This window comes from Indicator indicator, chromosome 19 (genome assembly GCF_027791375.1).
Source record: "Indicator indicator isolate 239-I01 chromosome 19, UM_Iind_1.1, whole genome shotgun sequence".
Classification (NCBI taxonomy): Eukaryota; Metazoa; Chordata; class Aves; order Piciformes; family Indicatoridae; genus Indicator; species Indicator indicator.
Window position 1 is genome coordinate 18,795,717 of NC_072028.1, and position 23,684 is coordinate 18,819,400.

Consider the following 23,684-nt stretch of genomic DNA (forward strand, 5'->3'; position numbering starts at 1 on the left):
GAACCTAGTTTGGTTCTTTGAGTAAGACTTCTCATGTACGGCAAATTTTGAAGCATTAAGGACCGTTTCCTTCTAAGTACCTGACAGTTTAGTAACATAGCAATGACAAGCTTGGAGCTGTTTTTTTAAGTTGGTATTTAGGTAGCATTTCCTTTTTGTTTCAGTACCTGTTGCTGCTTTTCTTGACATCCAGCTGTAAGAGAAGCATTTTGCACTTCTGAGACAGATGTGTGTAAATATAAACTATTACAAACCAAGGTACTTGTCATGTTTGCAGCTTTGTATACTCCTTATACTGGAGTATGGCAAATAGGAGATGTGCAGTTTTCCAGTTAGCTCTGAAAACTGCCATGATAGCAAGTAATGTGACTGAATTTAAAGTGATTTCCTTCACTCTAGCTCAAATATTTCAGCTATTGCTACTCATTACATTTCTATTCTTGCCAACAAGACTCTTTCAGAGGCAGACTTGTTGCCTTCATTTCATTTTTCAATAAATGATGAGTACTGTTTATTACCTGATACCAGTCTAACTGAAGCACATACTACTCCTTAGGCCATGTAGGACAAGCTTTCAATACACAGTTACAGGAATGCAGAGTTTTGCATTGTACAGCACAGAATCAGCATGGGCTTTCCAGCAGATTGTACTAATGTGCTGTGGCGTAGAAATGAAATCTTTTAATAAAAAGTACTTGATGTGAAGTGCTGTTATGTACCGACACAGCCAGCACACTGAAAATAAAAATTCAGAGCTGTCAGACTGACATTTATTTAATTTAGAGGCAAGGGACAAATATAAATATGTAGCAATAGAAACTGGCATTCTGAATTCCAAACACAACCATAGCAGGCTTTCCCTTTTATGGAAAACAGCCTCTTCCTCATCTGAAATGAGGTTTTTACAACCCCTATAGCTAACAAAATGTAGTGTTCAATGGTGTAACAGGGATCAGAATCCAGTCCTAATTTCCAAATGTTTGATGAGTTTGATTATTTAACCTTTGCAAATGTAAAATAATTGCCGTTTCACACATTTCAGCATAATATTGAAAAATAATTTGTTTCTGTCAAAATTATATAACTAGAAGACTTTATTAAACCACAAGTATGTTCAGAATTTAACAGGGTCATAGGCAACTTTCTCCTCTTATATCCTATTTTATAACACCAGGAACTACAAATATATTTAGGGATTAGGAGTGTATAAATTTCCTTAGACAGGACTAAGACTATACAGTGATTTTTCAGAAAGCAGTCTCTAAAGTTGTTCCCTATAGAAGGGTAATTTAATGAATGTATTACTAATATAGAGCGATTGAGGTGAGCTGCACTCAGGTTTACAGTGAAGGACCCACTCTGTCTTATTTGCTTACATATATTTTCTTTGTAAATGTTGAATTTGGAAGTTTCTTTTGTATTAAGCAGGGGAAAAAAAAGTCTGTTTTGCAAGTGCTGACTTGGTTTGGTGGAAGTGGAATCTTTCTGCCAAGATCCACGTTGCAGGCTGTGAAAGGATCACTACTCCTTGTTGTCTTCCTCCAGTACTGCCAGAGAGAGTGTGGTGACTCCGCCTGAGAAGCCAACACACCATTGAAAACAGAGCAGTCTAAAAGTAGTTGCAGTATTTGGCCACACAAAGCCAAGTTTTTATGCACAATTATAGGGCTTGTAATATTCCAGAGGTCAAGTAGTTTTTCTGTCTGCACATCCCATAGTCCTTCTCCATCTGCTGAATAATCAGATTTTCCTTACTCTGTCAATTCAGACTGTATTTAATATACTACTGCTTCTGTTGTAACTAGGAATTGATTAGGAGGCTGCAAGTATTATTTATTATTATTATGTTTTATTTTCTGGTAGTTATCACAAATATTTATCTGTATTGTGATTATACTCAGAATGACTCTGCTTGGCAAATTTATATCAGTACTGCCACTTAGAAAAAAAACAACTCCCCAGAAGTCAGAAGTGTTGGAGAAAATGTGAAATCTGGGAGGCAGGTTGCTTTGGATGTACTTCCATGCTGGCACTTCCCAAGGAAATTCTAATTATATTAATGGCTTCAGCTCTTGCTATAGAGCCTTTCTGGGTTTTTTTGTTTGGTTTAGTTTTTTTGTTAATTAGCAGAGTGTTTATGAAAGTCCCTTTTCCTCTCTGGCTGTGTGTAAAGCAACTGCTGTGCGTAAAGCAACTGCTGTGCAGAGCCCTGGGCCACTGTCCCCCTGTGATGGCTATGCCAAGGGGCATTTGTTGTGCTTACCCACCTGTGCACAGCAGCAGCCAGTCTTTCTTCTAGGCCACTTCTTGTTGCTCTTTGAGAATGAAAGATACTAAGTTGGTTTCAGTATAGATCTGTGCACACAGGGACACTTCAGGGTACATATTTATTTATGATTAATGGAGATGAGTGTAATCCCATGCATACATTGGTTGATGAGCACAAGGCCTTGTCAGGCACTCCATTGAGGTTGCACAGGAAATTCTAAAGCCAATTTGAGCAGACTTCTTTTTCTCAACTGACTATAATTTATGTGTGGATGTTCAGCTTTTAGACTTAAATCTTTTATGCATTTTGGATAGAGACACTGAAAATGATTCTATCTGCTTTAGTCAATAAGAGGATTATAAGCAGCCTTGCTATAAAGCAGAAAACTTTCTGTGCACTGTTCTCTGTTCTGCGTGGATGCAGTAGATGGCATTGAATGATGCATGATACGCTTTTTCTCTGTAGCAGGAGACACTGCAAATTTGTAAACTACTAGAGATTACAATATGTGATTTACAGAAGACAGAAAATCCAGGTTTTGGTTACTGTTTGGAAAATACAATTCAGACACCTGCCTGCCCAGGTAGTAAGGGATACAAACTAATGGTTTGCCATTTTTCTATTGGAATAGCACACATTGCACAAAATATTGGAGAGACCACTCCTTTTAATTCACCTGTGATGTGATACAGTCAGTCCCAGGCAGCCTGGGAAGGAAGAAAGAGGCCTGTGTAGCGAAGCTCCTAACATCCATCCGGCAGATGAGCATCTCCTCTGAGGCTCTGCTACAGTCCAGTGAGTTGAGGAGAATCTGCTGGCTTGGGGGTTGATCCACCAGTGACCATGCATCTTCCTTGTCTGCCTCTGCCTTCACCCTCCCTAAAGCAGGTTAACTGGTAGGCACAGTAATAAGAACACCATCAATATCCATTTGGAAACTGTCTAAAAGGGGACTGAGCACAGAATAATGCAAGTTGTTTATTACATACTCTCCTAGCTGGAACAAAAAGTGAAAGTTAACAAGGCATTGTTGAGTACAAATGACTTCTAAATTCACTTACTGCAAAACTGACTTACCAGGTATAAAATGAATCAGACACTTCTTGGCTAGGTGAAAAACAAGAAAACCACCCAAGCTGATGAAATTGCATCTATATGAAATAGAGCTCTGTTTGTTATTTCAAGGTGTCAGATGAAATCTTGTGAGACTCACCTGTAGTTTTGTTTTCTGAGCTCTGGGTATGGCTTTCCTCTACAGGCATTCTCTTTAGTGGTCCATGAAATGTTGCCATATGAACTGTCAACAGGAAAACCATATGCTCAGATTAATTTGTTGCCTCAATCTAGATCCTGATTTTCAAATCACTGGGAATTTTGACTTGCAGCCATCTTAGTTCTGAACTGCCAAAGCCTTCAATAGAGTTGAAAGCGTAATCTATAACTTGATAGTAATTTGCTTGTGTCCACCAGCAAATATATTTTTAAAAGCCCTGTAACATATGATATAGACAAGGAGTGACACTACATGCCAGCTTCCCTGGGAGCCTGTCCCTTCTGGGTAAGAGCAGGGGTGTATGCTGTGTTTTCAGATGGTTGACAGACATGGGAGGTGCTGCTGTGAGCTGGAGAATGTACATGCTTTGCTGAGACATAGCAAAAATCCCCAACACGTCTAGAGAAGAATGCAAACAAATCTATCAAAATCCAAAATTTGCTATGGAATGGAGAAAACATGGTCAAAGCCACTATTTATTTCACATTTCATCATTCTCCCCAGACTCCCTTGGCATTACTCCTTGTGCATTGTAGTCGTAGGCAGATAGCAAAATGAGACTGCTGATAACATTAGCGTTACATGGCACTTCAATAATAGGCTTGGCTCTTGCATGTGAACAGGTGCTGGGATGCCAAAGAGTGGCAGCACAACTGTGACAGAACCAGAACTAGTCAGGAGTGTGTGCTGCAGATCAAAATCGAACTGTGCAAGTACTGGTGATGAGGAAGGAGTCAGTGTGCTAGCATCACATGGGATCCCAGTAAGCCTGTGTGCATGTGTGAAAAGGCTAGTGCTATGTACAAAGGCTGCACAGCAGGGTTGGAAATGGAGTTGTGGGAGCTCTGCCATTAATTGCCTTTTTCTTTCCTCCTTCCTTCCAGGTGCAAGTGGGAAGTACACCTCAGGACCAAAGAATTGTGGGATACATTTCCTGCACTCACTTGCAAGCTATTGCAGGTACTGTTCTCATTTCTGTGTCTTGGTTTTTCACTGTTCCTAGGCCTGTGGTACTCTTGTGCAACAGCAGCACCCACTGTTCCTCCAGGACTCCTGAGAAGGAAGCTAAGGAAGAAAGGTAGACATGTCTGTCCCTGAACCTTCATGTTTTCAGTCTCAGAGTATTACAGCACACACAAAAATATCCCTTAAGGTTTTTTCTTTGCTCCCTCTTAACCAAGTACTGCTATTTGAGCAAGTTTTTTACTGTCATCATTACCCAGCCTTTATCAACCTATACTGTGAGCATATAAGCTAAAATCTTTGTATATAACTAGAGGATCAGAAGATACAAGTTGAAACAGTTATGTCCATCAGAAATCAGCAGCTGGAATAAGCCCAAATTCTCTGGGTTTTGACCTGCAAGTTTAATCCATCACTAGCTAGCAAGCTAATTCACTTACTGAAAAATTTTCTTGGTCATCTTCAAAAGCCACTCCACTATCACATTTACTACAGCATGACACAGCCTGCTCTGTACCCTTCATTTCATGAAACGGTATTTTCTAAGGTCATTAAACAAAATACAAAAACTCTTAGCAAGACGTGGAAGGCTTTTTCTCAACACTCAGCTCTCAACATCTCAACACTCAGCTCTCCTTTTAGTATCAGAACAAGGCTGAGCTAGATGGGTGGCCTTATCTCCATTTTTACAACGCAAGTCCAGAAAGCAAGGGGAAGAAAAATTAGTAACTTGGGCTAATTTTATTCCATCGTTAGTGTCCTGATGCAAAGTTTCAAAATCATGACACTTCTGTTTCTGCTGTTTGCCTGAAAACTGACAAATGCCTGAAATTCTTGGAGATGTTTATGGAAAATTCTCCATGTATCTCTTCCATCTTTTACATCGAAACTACCAGCTCTATATTTAGAGTAGGTGTAGCAGTAAAACACAAGACAAATCTACCAAGCTTTACATTGTTTAAGATCAGAATTTAATTTAGCCAGAGGGGAGGTGGATAATCCTTAGTTTTACTTGGTGCAGCTGTGATTCTTGTCTCCTGAGAATGGGAGAACCAAGACAGCCCTGAAAGGCAGGCTGTGTGCTGCAGTGTGAGGAAGACAGTGATGTATTATAGATGGTAGAACTTTGGACCGATGCGCTGCAGTATGTCTGGGTTAACCCAGTCAGGCAGCTCGCATTCATTCCACTTTGTCAGTGCTTCAGCTGCAGAGAGACAGACTTGGGAACAAAACTGCCAGTCCCTGAAGTACATTAGAGAGACTGGATAGTTCTGAAGAAGACTCATGAATTTTTCAGCTACATTTTAACAATGTAACATCCTTCTTTGGCTATTTTTAACTCTGAAATTATGGTAATGTACTGTGAGATTGCTGTTGTGGAGCTGAGATTTGATGCTGTTCTAGTTTATAACCTAAACTTCCATTTTTAGTCTAATTCCTTTTTATTACCTAGACATGTATTCTCAGTTAGTCTTTGGTAACCACATTATGAAATCCCTAAAATATTGAAGAGGAATAGAGGGCAGGGAAGAAGAATGGGGAAGTAATGTCCTATTTTCAAAGACAGACTAAAGCTTCTTCAAGGGTAAAAAGCAACCTTTCATTTTCCTACTTATATTCCTGCTTCATACTTATAGGCTTACTGGTTCAAACTACATTCAAATAGAGCAGACAATGATTTAAGAGTCTAACTGTCCTTTGATATATCGTATTAGTTTATGTAATGAAATGGAAAACTAAAGTTCCCAAGTTCGGCAGAACTGTGCTTTCTGATCTGTATCATCTGATTCATAACATTTCACACATTAACAAAATTATCTGAAACCCAGTTCAGGGATATGAAGCTGTGGTATCCATAAAAACAAGCCCTGTTTAAAAGGTTAGCCATTTAAATCATCCAGCTGTACACGGCTGAGTGCAATTTGGCTTCTCCTCTAGGATACATAAACTTACACTTGACAGTTCTGATACTTAGATGAGTACAAAACGAAGGGATCCAGCTGCTTCTGGTCAGGGCTGAACTGCTAATGCTTGTTTCAAGAGATGTGCAGGCTCAACTCTGTTCTGAGCAATTACTGTTTTTTTTTTTTTTCCCAGACCTGACATTCACCTTTTTCAATAAAACTTTACAATTAGATGCAGCTTATCCTCTCAGTTCCTTTCCTATTACTGAACGGTGCTGTGAAGGAGCTCCTCATTTCCACTGTAGAAATAGCTGCATTTCAGTGACAAATGAAGGGATCCTTTAATGAGACTTGAATGTAATTATTTTCCAAGGGGCTGTTAAGTTTACATGGTTCTTTTATGTCTTTCAATTAGTCAGTGATTCATGCTCTGCACAGGTTTTGCTGCCCAGAATCCACCCACCTCCCTGAGTCCCTTTGAGTCATACCTTTCAGACCCCACCAAGCCATCAAAATAAAGCCTCAAGCTATTCCAGCCCAGGTCCAAAATGATGTAGCCTGCTTCCTAACCTCGCTCACATCCCTGCTTTGTTTAGTGTGAATCTGGTCATTAGCAGAACAGGTACCAGCTACTTGTACTTCCCTAGCACCAGCCTCAGGTCCCACAAGCTTACACACAGCTTAAGCAGAACTTAGCTCAGGCCTGAAAGATCCCTCAGCATCTGAAATTCTGACCATGCAGCTGGGGGTAGCTTCATCACTAAGCATCCTTAGGAAGTGATTCCACATTTCTGCAGTGACAAAGCTGGTGTATCCACAGCAGGGTGGCCTGCCCTTGCCCTCTCCTCTCAGCTGTGCTCACACCGCTGTGCCTGGCAGTGTTGCACTTGACTGGGGACCTAACCCAGCTGAATAAAAGGGGTGGGTTGTTTTTTTTTTTTTTTTTTTGCTGTTTTGTTTTGTTTCCCCAGCCCATCCTGGACTGTTGCAAGTGTAGGGGCCTGTCTAATCTGTGACACAGTCAGGTGTGACACAGCCCAGTCAGGGCTAAGCTGAAGCCTTTGATTGTGGCTTGGAAAGAATTTGTCCTTTTGACCAAGCTTCACATCCTACACTTATGAGCTTTTTTTGCTCATCTTCCCCAGATTCCCTACCAATATATCCCATAGTGCTTATCACTGATGAGAACTTTTAAAAACCTCCACTGGATCTTTTCATCTTCTCTGATTAGGGCTGTTAGCTGCTTTGTTCAACCACCACAGTGCTCCTTCTAAAGTCTTTCAGCGTAAGACAAAACATCTTCCTCTGTGCTTAGTACCTACCTGCAGTTCTAACCAAAGCCAGGATTTGCTTGGGCGTTTCCAATGTGACTGGAAAGGGTAAGTATGATTACCCCGGAATCAACAAAGGTGAAGTGTTTATGCTGGCTGGGGTTTCCCACGCTACCCTTTCATCCTTCCACAAAATCTGAAGCTAAAGAGCTTGTAAAGAATTCTCAAATGCTGGCTGCAGGAACCAGTCACAACACAATTATTTGCATTTTTCCAGGCCAGTTACTGAGGAAAAGAGTGTAGAGCAATTAGTACAAACCTGTGTTCTCTGGTTAATCATTGGTGGCAGTCAATCAGATCAGTGATTCTCTCTAAATGTTTAATTAAAGCTGAAGACTGGAAGAAGGAAAATTTGAATGTTAGTGTGTGGAGTTACTACCCAGCTCTCCTCTGTTAATATTTACTGATGCTATTTCATTCCAGTAGCAGTTTCTGAGATATGTGCTCCACTGATTGTTCTGGATTCAGCTTTGGCTTCTCCACTTACAATGTCCGATTAGTTCAGTTATCTTCATCTCCAAAGCTATCAATTACTGAGAGCTGGCAAGACTGAGTAACTTGTTCATACACATGCAAGTAGTACCTTCTGCTGCAGCTGCAGCAAGCTGGATACTATTAGTTTATTAATCTCAGAACACAGTTATGTTCAAGTGGCATCAGAGGATCCCATCTTTGTCACACAAATGTAGCTCACTTCATTGCTCAAGCTCCACTAGGATACTGCGTGCAATTACTTCTATGACCTCTAGTGGGGATAACCAGAGATGCCAGACTATCACAAGCTACACTTTGCCTTAAAAGAAATTAAAGTAATCTGCTTCTAAAGTTCCAAAGCTCTGCTATTTCTCTTGGAAAGGGAAACACCCTGATGCTATGTGGTATACAGTGCAGCTACAAAGGCTCACCAATCTCACTGAGGTTGCCTGTTGTGTCACTATGTAGTTAATGCTTTTTTAGTAGTAACAACCCATGTTACCAGACACTTTTCACAATACCCTCCTAAAATGTTTCTGCCTGTCTTTTGTTTTTCTGGGAAGTTTTCGGGTTTGAAGGCTTGTACCTTTGTCTTTTTCAGTGAAGTGGGTTTCCTATGTTCTTGGTGCTGGTCTGCGACAGGTTGCTGCCTGAGTGGTAGTGGCTACACTGTTTTATCACTTGTCCTAGTGAAGCCATGCTAGATGGGTAATTCACAGAAAATGCAAAAGACTTTGACAGTTCAGGGCTGCAAAAGTAAGTTGTATTCCTGTCAACAAGAACCATACTTAATAGTTTTGCTAGAAGGAAACAAAGGCAGGCCAGAAGAAAATACTGGCCTATGGAGATGATATAGGAGAGAGATTCTGCATCAGGAGAACAGTCCCTGAATTTGAATAAGCTTCACAAGAACGAGAAAGCTGGGACTGTTCAGCTTGAGGAATAGAAGGCTCAGGAAGGATCTTAGTCAGGTGTGTAAATACCTGATGGGAGGGTGCAAAGAAGATGGAGGTGGGCTCTCTCCAGTGGTGCCCAGCAACAGGATGAGAGGCAGTGGGCACAACTGGAAATACAAGAAATGCCATTTATACAAAGGAAACAGTTTCTTATTGCAAGGGTGACCAAACACTGGACAGGTTACCCAGACGTTATGGTGTTTCTAGCCACAAAGATATGCAAAGCCTGAGCAACCAGCTGTAGGTGGCCCTGCTTGAGCAGAGGGGTTGGACTAGATAATCCCTAGAGGTCCCTTTCAAGCTCCTGCTTTCTGTGAATCTGTAATTCCATCCGTATCTTTAGTTAAGCAGAGTGTCTGTTAGTCACGCATACCTTTTGTGGTTGGTGTCACCTGCTCCAGGCTGAATTTATTCCATGTGACCTACTTCTTGTGCTTTTGTCTAGCTCTGTCTTCACTATAGGGCTTTCCTCTGCTGTTGTAGCAAGGGGGTTTCCAAGATGATGTTGGTCTGCATTTCTGTTATGCTGTGTGCTTAGGGCAGTCTGTGAACTTGAGTGACAAGTAACTAGAACTATAGGGTAGGGAGTACATCCAGGAAGCCCTTGAACCTGTTTTTGTTTATGTTACAGCCCAACTGGTAAAGATTTGTTGGTGGTAGCACATGAGTGGCAGAAAAAAAATCTGATTATTTACTGTTGGAATTACCAATCTGTAAAGATGAGCCAGTAGCAGAACCCATACAAAGTTCTATTTCCATGGCCATATTCTTGTCAATAATTCTTTTAATTATGTAGGATTATATCGAATAATACTTGGTTGAACGCTTCTGATTCAGTTTGTATTTAACTATTGGTTTACCTGCCCCCCTTCTCAAGATACTCTTGGGAGTCCAGCCCTTCACAGGTTAATGGTGGTAGGAATGTGAAGTCCTGAGGTGCAAACATGCTGGGGACAGCTGCTGTTGAGTGATTAGCAAGCTGTAACTTAAATATTGGCCATCTCCACAGTGACCACTGAAAGCAGCTTATGTACATACCTAGATGATGTTTCTAATTATGTTGTGCATCTTTTTAATAAAAAGCACAAAGTAGTAGATGAGGCTAAAACAAAACTGTAGGCACAGTAAGTAATTTTGGCTTTGCTACTCTTCCTTCCAGTTGTGACGTTTGAAAATAATTCTTTCATTCTGAAGAGAAGTCACACTGTTCTGACTTGACATATCAAGTCTGAATCAACTATAACTGTTAACTATAGATGCAGTTAAAACAAAAGCAAAGGGAAGACAACATGGTAAACAATTGTTTTTAGAGTATCTCTTTCTGCTCCTTCCCCACATCAAGTGTGTGCTCTAATCACTTTAAAAGAGACAGTAATGAATTTTTTCCTAGACGTCATCTTGCCTAACGTGCCTGAAATGAAGTGTGGTTAGCTGCTGTAATTACAGAGCTGGTTTGTGTGTCAAATGGTTTCACAAACAGAAAATACTTGGTGACCACTCACTGTCAACCCTTTCCTGTCACTGCTGTATAATGAGAGCACCTGCTCAGCACATGTAGCCCACTGGAAGTTCTCTGCAGCTGGTCAAAAGGCTCTGGCTCTTTACTTCTGAAATACTGTCCCCCTAAACCTGTAAAAGTAGGGGGGGAATATGCTTCCCATTCAGGCATTCTTTTTTGAACGCAAACAGAACCCTTGCTCAGTGGACTACTACAGTATGAGTAAGTAAATACACATCAGTGGTAAATTCAACTAATAACACTTGAAAATTAAATTGTTTTATTTTTTGAAATTAGAAAGCAAAGCAAGATCAGGTGGCTTACCCTAGAACATGCTGTCCAGTTTTGTCTGAAGTAGAGATTTTAATTCTGAACTCCAGATTATAAATGCAGTGCATCAGATCATGCTCCTCCTGTGCCTAAAGCTATCATCATTTTAGCTGGCTGGCTGGCTGTGCCATAGCTTCCTTGTCTTATGAGTGATTCCAAGAGGGGATACTTAGATCATCATAAAGTATGTTTCCTAATGACTGTCACAACAGGCACTGTGTATTGAGGATACTTTTGGCCACACCATGTTTTATCCTGCCCCCTTTTTCCTCAAGATGTCTAGCCATAGCTTGGCAAGTTAATCTGTGGCTGAGTAACATGCTAAAAAAGAGGTCTTACTTCTTGGTTTACTTATCTGTTGGTTGGTTTGTCTGCTACAGGAGATACTACTGTTCGATGTGAGCAGCTGGATATGCTTCAAGATTGGCTGTCTGAATTTAGAAAATCTACCTCCTCCTCCAGTACAGCCAATCCAGAGGAGCTGGTGGCTTTTGATGTAGTATGTGGAGATCTCAACTTCGATAACTGCTCCTCTGGTAACATGAATATTTTCTTTTCTTTATGCCTACCTATTCTAAAAAGGATTGGGGAAGTTCTTGATTCCTGCAGATAACAGCAGTGTACTCTGGTGACTGGCTTTTGGAAGGAAAGACTTCATTGCTAGAGATGCTTCTAAAATAGGTACTAGCTCTGAGATGAGCCAAGGAGAGAAGCTCACACTTAGAAGCTCTGCTGAGTTATTAAACATGGTCTTTTTTAAGGCACCAAGAGCAGTAATTTGTGACTTGTGGTAGCAATAATGAGGACAGATCCAGTGGTGTATCTTTACTTGAATTAGGTTGCACTTACTACCCTAGAAGTTTAGTTACTAAAGACACGTATGTTATGGGATTTTTGTGGAGGAAGAAGTAGTAAGCCTTTGCAGCTAAAAATCATTTAGTAGTGCTTATACACAGCCAGCAGAGATTAATGTTGCAGAGAAAACTAAACATTGATGAATCAGTCCTAAAGAAATTAACTGATTTGTGTACTTTGTGAGGGTTGAGTTTAATAAATGTTACAGGCTTTTTACCTCTATATTTGGATGTGGAAGGCACTACACAAAAGGAACTCCACAAAACCTCTGAGTTCCTAGAGATGGTACCATTTTCCAAACACATACTCTCTGGGTGCAGAACAGGTGACCTCAAGCTACAGCTTTCCAAGTGGGATTCAGCAATTCTGACCAGAGTTTGTGGAGTTAGAGGTTAATTGGGTAGAAAAGACCATCAACCCAAAACACAGCTCTTCTGTTCAGTTCTAGCTCATATGTACAAAAAATGTAATTAGAACTCAACCAGTCATGACTGTATGATCCAAATAACCTCACAATGGTTGGAGAAGGTGCTGGCAAGTGTTCTGACTGGTAGAAAAATCCATTATGCACTGTGGAAGTGAACAGCAAGCGGTAATAGCTACCAAACAGTGTAGTTAAACATGCATTACGATCAAAGGTAACGGTAGCAGGCATAGGGAGTTTTTTTAGGGAAGAACTGTGATCAGTAACAGGTCTTCAGATGGCTAAGCTGCTACACAGACAGGCTGAGGAGGCAACTGCAGCAGTCTCAAAGAAAGGAGACAGAGGCTGGGAATGCAAATGGGCACATCTGCTGTCATATGACTGTTGCACTTTCAAGGCTCTTGGGTGGATGGAGTGGCCTGAAGGCAAAGGGAATAAACAGCCTGCTTCATACCAAAAGGGAGGCTGCCTAGTCAGATCCAAATTGAAAGTGAGTGGTGCTGTGCAGCAGGAGGCAGAGACACAGGAGTGAAGCTCTGAGGCTGAGCATATGGTCAGTATTCTCTACCCAACAAGTTCTGTCTCTCTAACCAAGATCCTGCACAAGCAGCAGAGTATAATGAATGCTGTTGTGACCTGTCTTCTTAAAGCAGAAGTGAAAATAACTACTTGCTTCTGCAAATAATAGTGGTAAACACTATAACTGCTACTGAAGACTGAAAAGTAGGTTATAAAAATGCATTTTAATTTTTGTTAACTCTGCCACTTACTTACATCCCACTCCCCTTGCAAATTTATTCAGCTTGGACACTGAATGAAGCTGGCTATGTCATTTATTTTTAGATTGCTATTTTCCTCATGCACTAAGCAGTGTTTCAAAGTTTTCTTCCTTCATTTTCATATTACTCATTGTTTTAGGGACATTTGTTAGCATTTCAGGGAACTGAACATCTTGAGGTTTTTTTTCTGAAGCAATAATCAGCTTCCTCTAATTCTGTGTATGATTTTCTCTATTCTTTCCCACTCCACAGACTGATAGGGCAAGCAATTAATGTTTCAGTGAATATCAAGCTTCTATTCTTAGATGTATTGACAGTACTGTTTCCAAAGATCTCCCAGTCTAGGAGTGACCTTATGCTTGTGACAAATTTTCTGCAACTCAGTTTTCTCCTCCAGCTTTATAGACAGAAGATGATCACAACACTCATACGGCGAACTTAGACTTACTGGGAACATTACTAGAAAGTTAGTCAGGTTGCTTTGGACTGACTTGTGTAAAAGGCCATTATGTTTTAAAACCTTTAAGCATACGATAAAAACCCTTCCTCTCGGGTTAAGTCTGTCTCATCAGCTGCACCTTGTTGCTGTCAGTGCCACGCTTGCATTTTAATCATGTCAAAATTTTAATCTATCGTGGCTTTGAGGAAAATATTGTAGACATCTCATATAACAAGGGAATACCTAGAGAAATTAACAATTGCACAAATCTCATCTTCTACTTTTTCCATAAAGATTAAACAAACTATTTGGCTGTTCAGACAGAAAGCAATCCTCTGCAGTGCACACCTGGCAAATAGTAGGGAGGGTCAGTCCTCTGATCCTCTGCAACAGCTCTGGGGGACCATGACAGGTTACTTTATCCACCCCCCTGATATAGAGGGAAACTAGAAAAGTGTAATGAGATGGATCAGCTGCTGTGGATGCAGTGGCTGAAGGGCAGTCAGCTGTGTTAATAACTGTTAATGCCAACATGGTGCAAGTGCTGGCAGCAACAAACACAGTGCTGCTGCACACCACGGCTGTGCTCTGCGCCCTTCTGAACAGGGTCAGCACTTTACACAAGATCTCATGTGACTCTGGCAACACATGAGCTGTATTCGGTCTACGATACACAGCTCAGGGGTCAAAGCTGTGTTTCTGACTTCAAAGGAGCAACTTTTCTTGTGTACTTACATATTCTGTTGTCTTGGTGACACACCGACAGATGTGTTATAGCAGCAGTTCCAAACACAGGCAAATATGCCTTTGGTCCCAAGAGAAAGCCTTCAAGTGTTGCTGAGAAGTTTTAACCTTGCAGAAGGTTTAAGGGCTGCAAAAAAGAAAGTTCTCAGGAGCTGCTGCCAATTTCTCTGCCATTAAACAAAGCCGGAATTGTAGCAGCTGTTATTTTCAATTTCTGGTTGTGCTTGTTTCCCAGATATGGGAAAGCAGCATGTTAACAGCTCTGTTCCACAGCAGGCACAGAGCTAGAATTTGCTTGTTTGTTTGGTGTCTGACATTCTGATGTATACGTTTTTGTAATTGTCTTACTAGAATTTTGATGCACTCTATGCTTTAAATGCAAGGAGCACAGTAGCAATTAGGAAGAAATTAATCAAAGTTGATAGGTCATGCTGATTATGTTTAGAATGGCTTTAATGCTGCAGATACTATCCCGAGCAAATTATCAATTGCCTGTCCTTTCTCTTACAGCTTCTAAAAAATGCAGTCATAATCAAGTGAAGCACAAGCTTTTGCCTTCAGGTTAGGGAGATGTGTTTGTACACCCACAATCCACCATTTACACTATCACTGAAGTCAATCCAGTTCTCCATGGTGTGATCTAACAACAGTTTTGTACCCTGTAAGCAATGCAATATCAAAAAAAAGTTGGGAAAGTTTCACCTTACTTTACAGCTGGAAACTACAAACATGTCTTTCACAGAGTTTTGTAGGAAAGAACCATTATTAGCAGGAGTTTGTTGGGATTTCTGATCAAGACAAGGTGTGGCTGTGCTGTAAACCTACTCCTGATCTGGGTCAGATCAGCCCTATAGAAGTATGCAAGTGGGAAGGAGGACTTGCCTTGTCCATTGTGGCAGAACACACAGTTGTTCACAACATGCAGCTGACGTGCCTTTTCTCACACTTGTTCTTTCCCTGCAGAGGACAAGCTGGAGCAACAGCACTCTCTGTTTACACGCTACAAAGACCCATGTCGAATTGGTCCTGGGGAGGATAAACCATGGGCAATTGGTAAGACCTTCTCTAGCCGTCTGTACAGTATTTGGCTATCTGTTGCTCACAGCATGTGGTTCAGTTAACTGGCAAGAAGAATTTGGTGGAGACCAAATATTTACAAGGGTTACTTCTGTAGCATGTATTTAATAAACAGAACAGTGTCTTGGTGAATTATAATTAAGAACCAGAGATATCAAACTTCAGTCCACATTCTAAACTTCTGCATCAAGCTAGATGAATGCCTTCCCACACCTATTTGGCTTGCAATCTCCAGCTTACTTTACAGGGCAGGGGGTAAGCCAGATTCCTGTTTCTGTACTTTTTGCATACAGTGAAAACCTGCAGTGTTTGATCAGAATTTGGTGTTCTATAAATAACGTAACTAAGCAATTAAAAAACATAGGATTCATCTTATCAAAGATTTCCTGGAACTCTGACAAATTCATACCTGGTGAAACTGAGGTGAACTCAGTGAAGTTTTAGATCAGGAATTAAGACTTTCTTTAGAGAAGCAATTAGAACCGAGACAAATCCTAAAGGTAAGAATGTGTGACTGTCTAAGGATGTGGCTTTTCACTGTTGTAGCAGAAAACCATAAAAATAACATTCACATGGGCTGAGAAGCTGGAAGGGAGGAGGCAGTGCTTCAAAGGGTGTCAGTAGTAGGGAGGACTGGAGAGGAGAGAAGTGAACACAAGGTGCTCTTGGTCAGAGTGGTTTCCTCTCCCCCAGATAGGTCACAGGTATGCTGGCACAGTCACATTTGCCTTTCTGTTCACAGGTACCTTGTTGGATCCTGAAGGATTGTATGATGAAGAGGTGTGCTCTCCAGATAACCTACAGAAGTATGCAATTCCTAATCTTCCCACATGCGTTAGACAATTTGTTAAAAAGCCAGTTCATTGCTTGCTATTTAACATTTCAAAAATTGAAAGCTGCTTATGGACTGTAAATGTAATTTTTTACTCAGGGGTACTTGGAGAAGAGTTAAAAATAGGGAAGGAAAACCAGCTGCTTCTCTAATAGAATTGGATTCAGTGGGTATAAAAAGGAAAGCAACTGCAGTCAGTGTTTTTAGGTCTCTGAAGTCGGTCCTACCTGGACAGGCCCTCAGTACAAGAAACTCCAAGCACTATGGAAAGGGTTCACTGACAGCTGGGCTGAAACTCTTCCTGCAGGCAGCCAGTTCTGTGGTCACAGTGCTGCAAAGGACGGTGGGCAACAACAGGACATCTACTTTTCCTCAAATAAACCCATGAAGTTTAAAATACCACCCCCAACCCAACAACTCCTTGACTATTCTAGAAAACTTGCAGCATTCGATACACCTCATAAAGCAAGCTCACAAAGAGAGAGGAATTAAATGGTACATCAGACATGACTAGGAATGTGTCTCAGTTATCTATTAGTGCAGCATTACTTTTAAGAAGAGTTCAAGAGTTTGGTGTTGAGAAACAGGTATCTTCAGTTTCAGCTAGGGGGCTTATGAGAAATACAAAAATCTTAATTTGCAGAAGTCTTAGGATAAATTTCTTGAAAACCTATACTGTTTGTTAAATAACATGTCATTGGAGAGAAATTGTTTTGTATGCTTTAGAGCAGCACATAATGAAGGTGGTAATTCTGTACCTTCGCTACCTTGCAGGCTAATTTAATGCATGAAATGCATTCTTGTCGTGACTGACTAGAAAAGATGTTCTAGCTGTTCATGCTGCAGAGGTAAAGTTACATCAATGAATGAGGCTGTGCAGGTGCTTCAGTTAACACAGAATGGAAACGGTACCTTATATACGGACAGTTTATGTTGTCATTTTTACTAAATACAGTACACTGCATGATACAGATGGACATTCTTCATGGAATGCTTTAGGTGAGGATACCCCTTCAAGTATTCTTTGCATCAGCTCTGAACAAAGAAATTGAAATCTAGACATAGGGTCAGGGTTTAGTTTATAACAATCCTTATTTTGAATATACCAACTCACGCTTTGCACATTAAAAAGCCTGCAAAATTCCCAGGCATTTCCATTCATATGTTGAAAACATTAACTGGATACATGCGAAAGGGACTTCTGGAAAGCAAAATAAGGTAATCTGGCCCTACAATCAAGTTTGCAAATGCAAATCTGTATGGGGGTGTAACAGTCTATGTTATGGTTTCAAGAGCAGACTTGGAGCTCTTTAAAATATATATATATATATATATATATATATATAAAAAAAACCCAAAATGCTCTGTGTTTTCAAGTGGCTGAGATAACCTGTCACCACATTACTTCCGGGGTATTTTATTTTATTCCCTGAAGAGTTACTTTTATGTAGCAATTAACTTCTACTGACAAATGCATGACTGATAGATAAAGAGCCATCAAACGTTTAATAAAAATGTATATTACTTCTGCTACCTATGTCCAGCACAGAAGTATAACTGGAAAACATTCCTGACTGGTAACAATATAGGTAATACATTTTGCCTACTAGATGCGGCTTTCAGTTTTCTGCAATACTTAAACTGGCAAAACCCCCTCTATTAGACCAGAATTTCCACTAGCTTTTGATGCAAGTCTGCAGGGAAGCCGGAATCCATGTGTGTGTATTACACAGATGTGCTTCTATAGTAGAGAAGGTATCACTGCCATCTCTGCAAGGCACTGCTAAATGTAAAAAATGCTCCTACACTGATAAATGTAAAAAAAAGTCCAGTCAGAGTTAAAGCCATTAAAGGAATCTGGGCTTTAAAGACATTTAAACGTTAGGCAGTACAAAAGCTGTGGAGCACTGCCTAGTAGCTAACACGATTCACCCATATAGGCAGCAGAACCAGGGTACAGACTCAAACTGATCCATTCTCTAAATTTTCAATAATAAAACCTTGCTCAAGCCCTGCAGACATTTAAATTGGCAGCGTAAGCTATCCAGAGAATTTCTTCATCAGCACTCTTCTCTAGTTTATAAATATAACTAAGCTCACATTACTGAACTAATTAGGCTATAAAAGCAGCAGAACAACTAGTTCTTAATATGAAAGAGATATTTAAGTACAGCATACGTAAAACATCAGAGGAACACGGTGCAAATAATGAGCCAGTCATTCATAATTATAGAACAACTAATAAGCAAGATGTAACAATCTGGGCCCTGCCACAGTGCTGGAAGTCCCACAAGCTTCTGTTCAGAAGCACTTCCTGAAATGCACACAAATAATCTCACAAAGATGATTGTCACTTTCTAGCAAAGAACTGGGACAATCCCAGTTCCATCTCTAAACCCTGAACAGTCTGGCACAGGACAGCACACTACAGCATTGCTAAACCAAGATCTCAATGTAAATACTTCTACTCTGTGCTGCTGGACAGTACTCAGCAACAGGCTGCAACACCAGTATGAAAATTCTTCCTTAACTCTAGTATCTCTCACCTGAATGAGAGAGATGGTCCCTTGAGCTTTGTGATAAGGGAGTAAATTTTGCATTATGGCTCTCTTAGCTATGCTGTTCTAGGCACTGCAGCCACAGTCAGCACTACAAACCAACCAGCAGCCAGAGCACTGCACAACTATTTTCACACTTAATTTGGGATTTATTCAGGACTGAAAATATTTCAGTTAAGTTCCAATTGCTTTTTATCCTCTCTTTCTTTCCTATCAAGTGAGACAATTATTCTTGCACAACTAAACCTGAATTTTTTTCACTCAGCCATAGCTGGTTATTTTGACTTACACTGTTAGCATTAGCTGGTAGCACAGCATGGCCCCATGTCCAGTACTTGTGCCTCCTTGCTGTAGAGCCCCACAGCAAGCCATTGCCTGGGCAGTAGGCTGACTTCTAGGCAGAAGCAGATGTGTTCACATTTACATATCAGAAAATAACATTTCCCTTCCCTGAGCCATTGTGCATCTTAAGTGAACACCCAACATTCACCAACTTTTAAAAGGACACAATGGAAGCTAAAGCAAATTCGTCTTTTGAATTAATGTAAATAAGATTTTTCTTTTCAGTAGTACTGCAGCACTAATCAGCAGTTTCTTCTACTTTGTAACTTAATTAGCTTTGCCAAATATAACTACAGTTTTTGAAAGAGGTCAGTCCCATTAAAGAGCTTGCTTGCTTAAACCCAGAAAAAGCATTTCAGGAAGAGAATCATTTGCAGTAGCTCTTTGTAGAATCAGCTTGCAAATGGGGTGCAAACAGTAAACTCATTTAACAGGACATGACAGTCTAAAACTGAACACCACCTAGTTCATAAACTGGTTACAATAACATTTAAGAACCTTCACTACCTCCCCACCTCCAAGGGGTTTAAGAAAAGTTTAAGTAACTACATGACCAGAATTTTTACATTGTTACCTTTTGAAGGCACATAAAGTATTTCTTGCACATACCAATTTTACACAAGCTCACAAGCTTACTAAGACCTTATCAGCTGTAGCAATTCTATATTCCTTCTGCCACCATTCAGTTCCTTCAAAGAGACAAAATTTAGCAAAGAAACCATCTGAATCTCACACATTAAAACATACCACAAGACTCTGGTGTTTGTTTTTCCTTCATTCTGCACTCGCATGCACTAAAACATTCCAAAACTCTACCCCATAAAGCCCATCCAAAGTCAAGTCTTAAAAACTGGATGATTAAAAGCAACCTCATTTTCTTCCAAGGTGAAATTAAAGGCTTTGTACCTGCTAGGAACCAAGTTCATGGCTCAGTGTTTCTCTTGTGACAGCTGATAATGTAGCTTCATGGTGTAATCAACTCTCACAAGGGAAACCACAGAACCTTGAGCTCAGGTTCTGGCAGGTAAGTAAAGGAAAATGATTGTCAAGGAGGTGTCTTTGAAAGCAGTTTGTTTGTGTTTTGAACAAGAGAGCAAACCCACAGCCTAATCTTTCCCTCTGTGCATTCAGTAATCACACAAGCAGCTGCAGCCATACTCGACACTTGGCATGTCATACCCTCCACATCTGCAGCTCCAGCTTGTGCAGGCACAGTTGGGTCTGTGCCTTTTAGCTCTCCTTTTGTGAAGCTTCTAGATAGAACGCAAGAAGGTACATCAGCTTTCCTTTCAAATCCAACCCAACAGCACTGCAACACAGAATGACTGTAAAAACAGAGTGGCAGGGACCTTTGTGGGTTACTTGGCCCAAAGGCACATACAAAGCAGGGATAACTCCAAAGTTAGATCAAGTTGTTCAGAGCCCCAACAGTCTTCTGTATAAAACCTGTTACGATTTAAGCACCCAAACCAAAACTACTAAGGGGAGAGCTGCAGCTCATTTACTTGAACATGGAACTAGTCTCTAGGAAACTGATTCTTCATTTTGACTGCTTCTGTTTGACTGTTGCTGAAGCTTGCTCAAAACCAGCTATCACATACCCAAATGTGTGCTCCTGAAAACCATTCCTCATCCATACCTTGTCTGTAAATGTGGTTGTCTTAATTTCAGGAGTTGCTCTGATCAGAAGGGAGAGGTTGGTATCAAAGTACTCAGGTTGATCTGTGAAACAAGTTCCTCCTCTGCTAGACTAAGGAAATCAGCAGAGAGGCTGTGGGCTGCAGTATGTACAGGCAGCAGGTAGGCATGGTCCTCCTCTCAGCTTTGTTCTCCTGGCTACAAGGGTAGGTCCACCAACCCACGCACCAGGAATACCAAACGCATTGTGAGGCTTTAAGAGTCAACAGTTAGTACAGCTTCATAATGGAAACCGCATTTGGAAGAAGATCTGCTTTACTGGGGCTGTGGACAGAGTCTTCCATAATGCACAAACAGAACACCTAAACATTCAAAGCATTTGTCTTGTGGTTTAATGAAACAGGGTGCTGGAAAGTGAAGAAGGAAGGAAAGCGTATTTAGTCTATCCCACCAGCAAGAACCACAGTTCCAGTCAGAAGGGGAGGAAGGCATCACTGAAAGGAAATGGGAGGAGGATTGACTATATGCTCTACACAGAAGAAGGTCTCTATCTGGAATGGAAAGTGGTGAGTTTCTGAGTTGACAGAGAACTGTAACTCACACAAAAAACTTGCTTGGGTGGCACTGCACCCTGTTCCACATAGGTTCAAATTCATACTCCAAGGAGAACTTACTGCTCTGCCATTTTCTACTCAGGATGCAAGTACCAATTTGTAACCTTACTAGATAAACTTAAGATGAAGTTAGGGATTCTGATAGCAACACTGGTAAGCATGCTGCTCTTCAAAAACAAATAAAACACCTTGTTTCCATTCCTTACCCTTCTGCCAGCCTGTGTTTTGGCTGACACACCCTTTATACTATCCACAGTTGAAGGAGTCTGAATGAAATCTATTGTGCCTTTTCTTCCCATGTACAATAATATCTGTGCTGCTCTTGACAGACTTATCTGTAGTGTGGCTGTAGGTATCCCTCACCTGGGTTCAGATGCCAGCAGCCTGAATACTTCATAATCTTTCCAAGCACCTGGATCTTCTTTTACTATGCCTGTTAAAACATACCTAAGTTACAAGTGTGTGACATGCAGGAAGAATTTGACAGGGACTACTCCAAATAAGAATTTGCAGTGTTACTCTCTGCCTCCTGCCATAGGACTGTGCCTTACAGAGAGCTTTGATGAAAAGGAGAAACTAGATTGCACACTTACTGCCCATACCTCAGACCACGGCTGCAGAAGCATGCAGCATGATACCAATCTGTCTGCGCTCTGTGGACTCGGCAGCTAGGTTCTGTTAAAGCTTCCTGTTTCAGATATACAAATGCTCATGGCTTGATTGTATGGTAAACCCATCTCACATTTTGCACAAACAGCAACAAAGCCAATATTTGAATAGTTTTTAACCCAGATTAAATCTTTGAGGCTTATGATGGCAGCAGGAAAAGAACTAAAACACCTGTATTTCGTGAAAGCAGCTCCCAGAATACTGGGCAAAGCAACTCCCTGGCCTGTAGGAGGGGATGATTACGTCATACCAAGTGAGCATTAGGGCTGCATCACCCCACCCTCAGAAGGCAGGAAGCAGGCAGTGTTTTCTACAGCATGGTCACTTGGTCCTACAAAACACTGGCAGAACAATGACTGCATTCAGTTACAAGGAGCAGGGATCCCAATCACCTTAAGATCCCACAGAGCTCCTCCAATGAAGCCAGGCTTCCTTCTCAGACGCATGCCATACCTCATACAGTACAGCCAGCCCCTCCTGCCACGCAAGGGTCTTCTCACACCGATGGGTTACCTACAACTGCATTACTGATAAGGCTATGGGGAACAACATAGATGTTCCTGTAAATGGAAGGAAAAGGTGCAACAGATTTCACCCAGACGAGTTCAACTAGTATTATACAGATGGTTCACCACACTAACCCCACCACATCAAGAAGCTACCATTAGCCCTCAGCATGCTAGACTGGTCCAATGTATCTGCTAACACAGTAAAGGATTTCAAAAGAAACCAAAAGCTGAGTCCTTGTATGATACAACTTATCAGTTTTCCAGCTCCTTTGTTACTTTTGTTTTCCTTCTGCAGGAAGTGGAGGAGTTCAGCTTTATTACCCAGTTAGCAGGCTTGACAGACCACCTACCAGTAGCAATGCGCCTCGTGGTGTCTACAGGAGAAGATGACCCTTAAAACTGACCAGCTTTGAGAGATCAGAAGAGGGAAATGTTAACAATATTAAGGAAATATCAGAGGATAAGAAAGAACTGTTCTGGTGCCACGTTAGGAAAGATGACCAGACCTGACCTGGGCTACTCCCAGAATGTACCAACCATGGTGGCTATAAAAAGGGAAGAAAGAGAAACAGTTGTGGCCAGAAGCCATGGTCAGAAGTTGCTCAGGCAACAGGGCAGGCCTGTACGACAATGCTTTCACTGTGGACTGAACAGAACCAAGATGGAAGTCCTAATTCCTTCTGAACCAGTGCCATTCTTACTAAAACATGTTTTTATACTAATATATAGCACAATTTAGTTTGTAATTAGTCTGTGAGTTAGTGATGCTCAATGGTTTTTTGCATAATTTCTTTGTATAACTAAGAAGCTAAAGCTTTTTTCTTTTTTTAGCCTGTTAAAAGTTGTAGTAGCGTGCTTGCATCAGTAGCATGCGCCCGCAACTGCATGCCACTCTGAGATAAACTAGTCAGTAAGATACCATGGGGAGTATCAGAATGGAATGGAGTTCAAAATCCAGATAACCAGCCAAAGCAAGGCATTCTGGGACTGGCAAACCCTTCTGTCGTTACAGACAAGCCTCAAAACAAACAAAAACTCACTGATTTGCAGACCAGTATCATTTTCTTGTCCCATTTATGGATAATTAAAAGATTAGATTTAAGACTTGAACAACACAGTTCTACACCAACTATGTTCCCACTGAAATTATGAAGTGTTTTGTCTAAATGATGACTCCAGAATTGGGCCTTCAGCTTTCTAAGCTCA

At 40.9% G+C, this 23,684-nt stretch overlaps 1 protein-coding gene across 1 annotated transcript in view; it reads left to right on the forward strand.

Annotated features, from left to right (window-relative positions):
* The window catches only part of SMPD3 (sphingomyelin phosphodiesterase 3), a 31,551-nt gene extending 8,676 nt beyond the window's left edge, over nt 1-22,875 (forward strand). Inside the window, exons 2-7 of the mRNA XM_054389846.1 lie at nt 4,427-4,502; nt 11,379-11,534; nt 15,203-15,292; nt 16,059-16,122; nt 21,090-21,252; nt 22,774-22,875. Of these exons, the coding sequence (XP_054245821.1) occupies nt 4,427-4,502; nt 11,379-11,534; nt 15,203-15,292; nt 16,059-16,122; nt 21,090-21,252; nt 22,774-22,875 (651 nt within the window). The remainder of the gene's footprint in view (nt 1-4,426; nt 4,503-11,378; nt 11,535-15,202; nt 15,293-16,058; nt 16,123-21,089; nt 21,253-22,773) is intronic.
* Nucleotides 22,876-23,684: the final 809 nt, after the last annotated feature.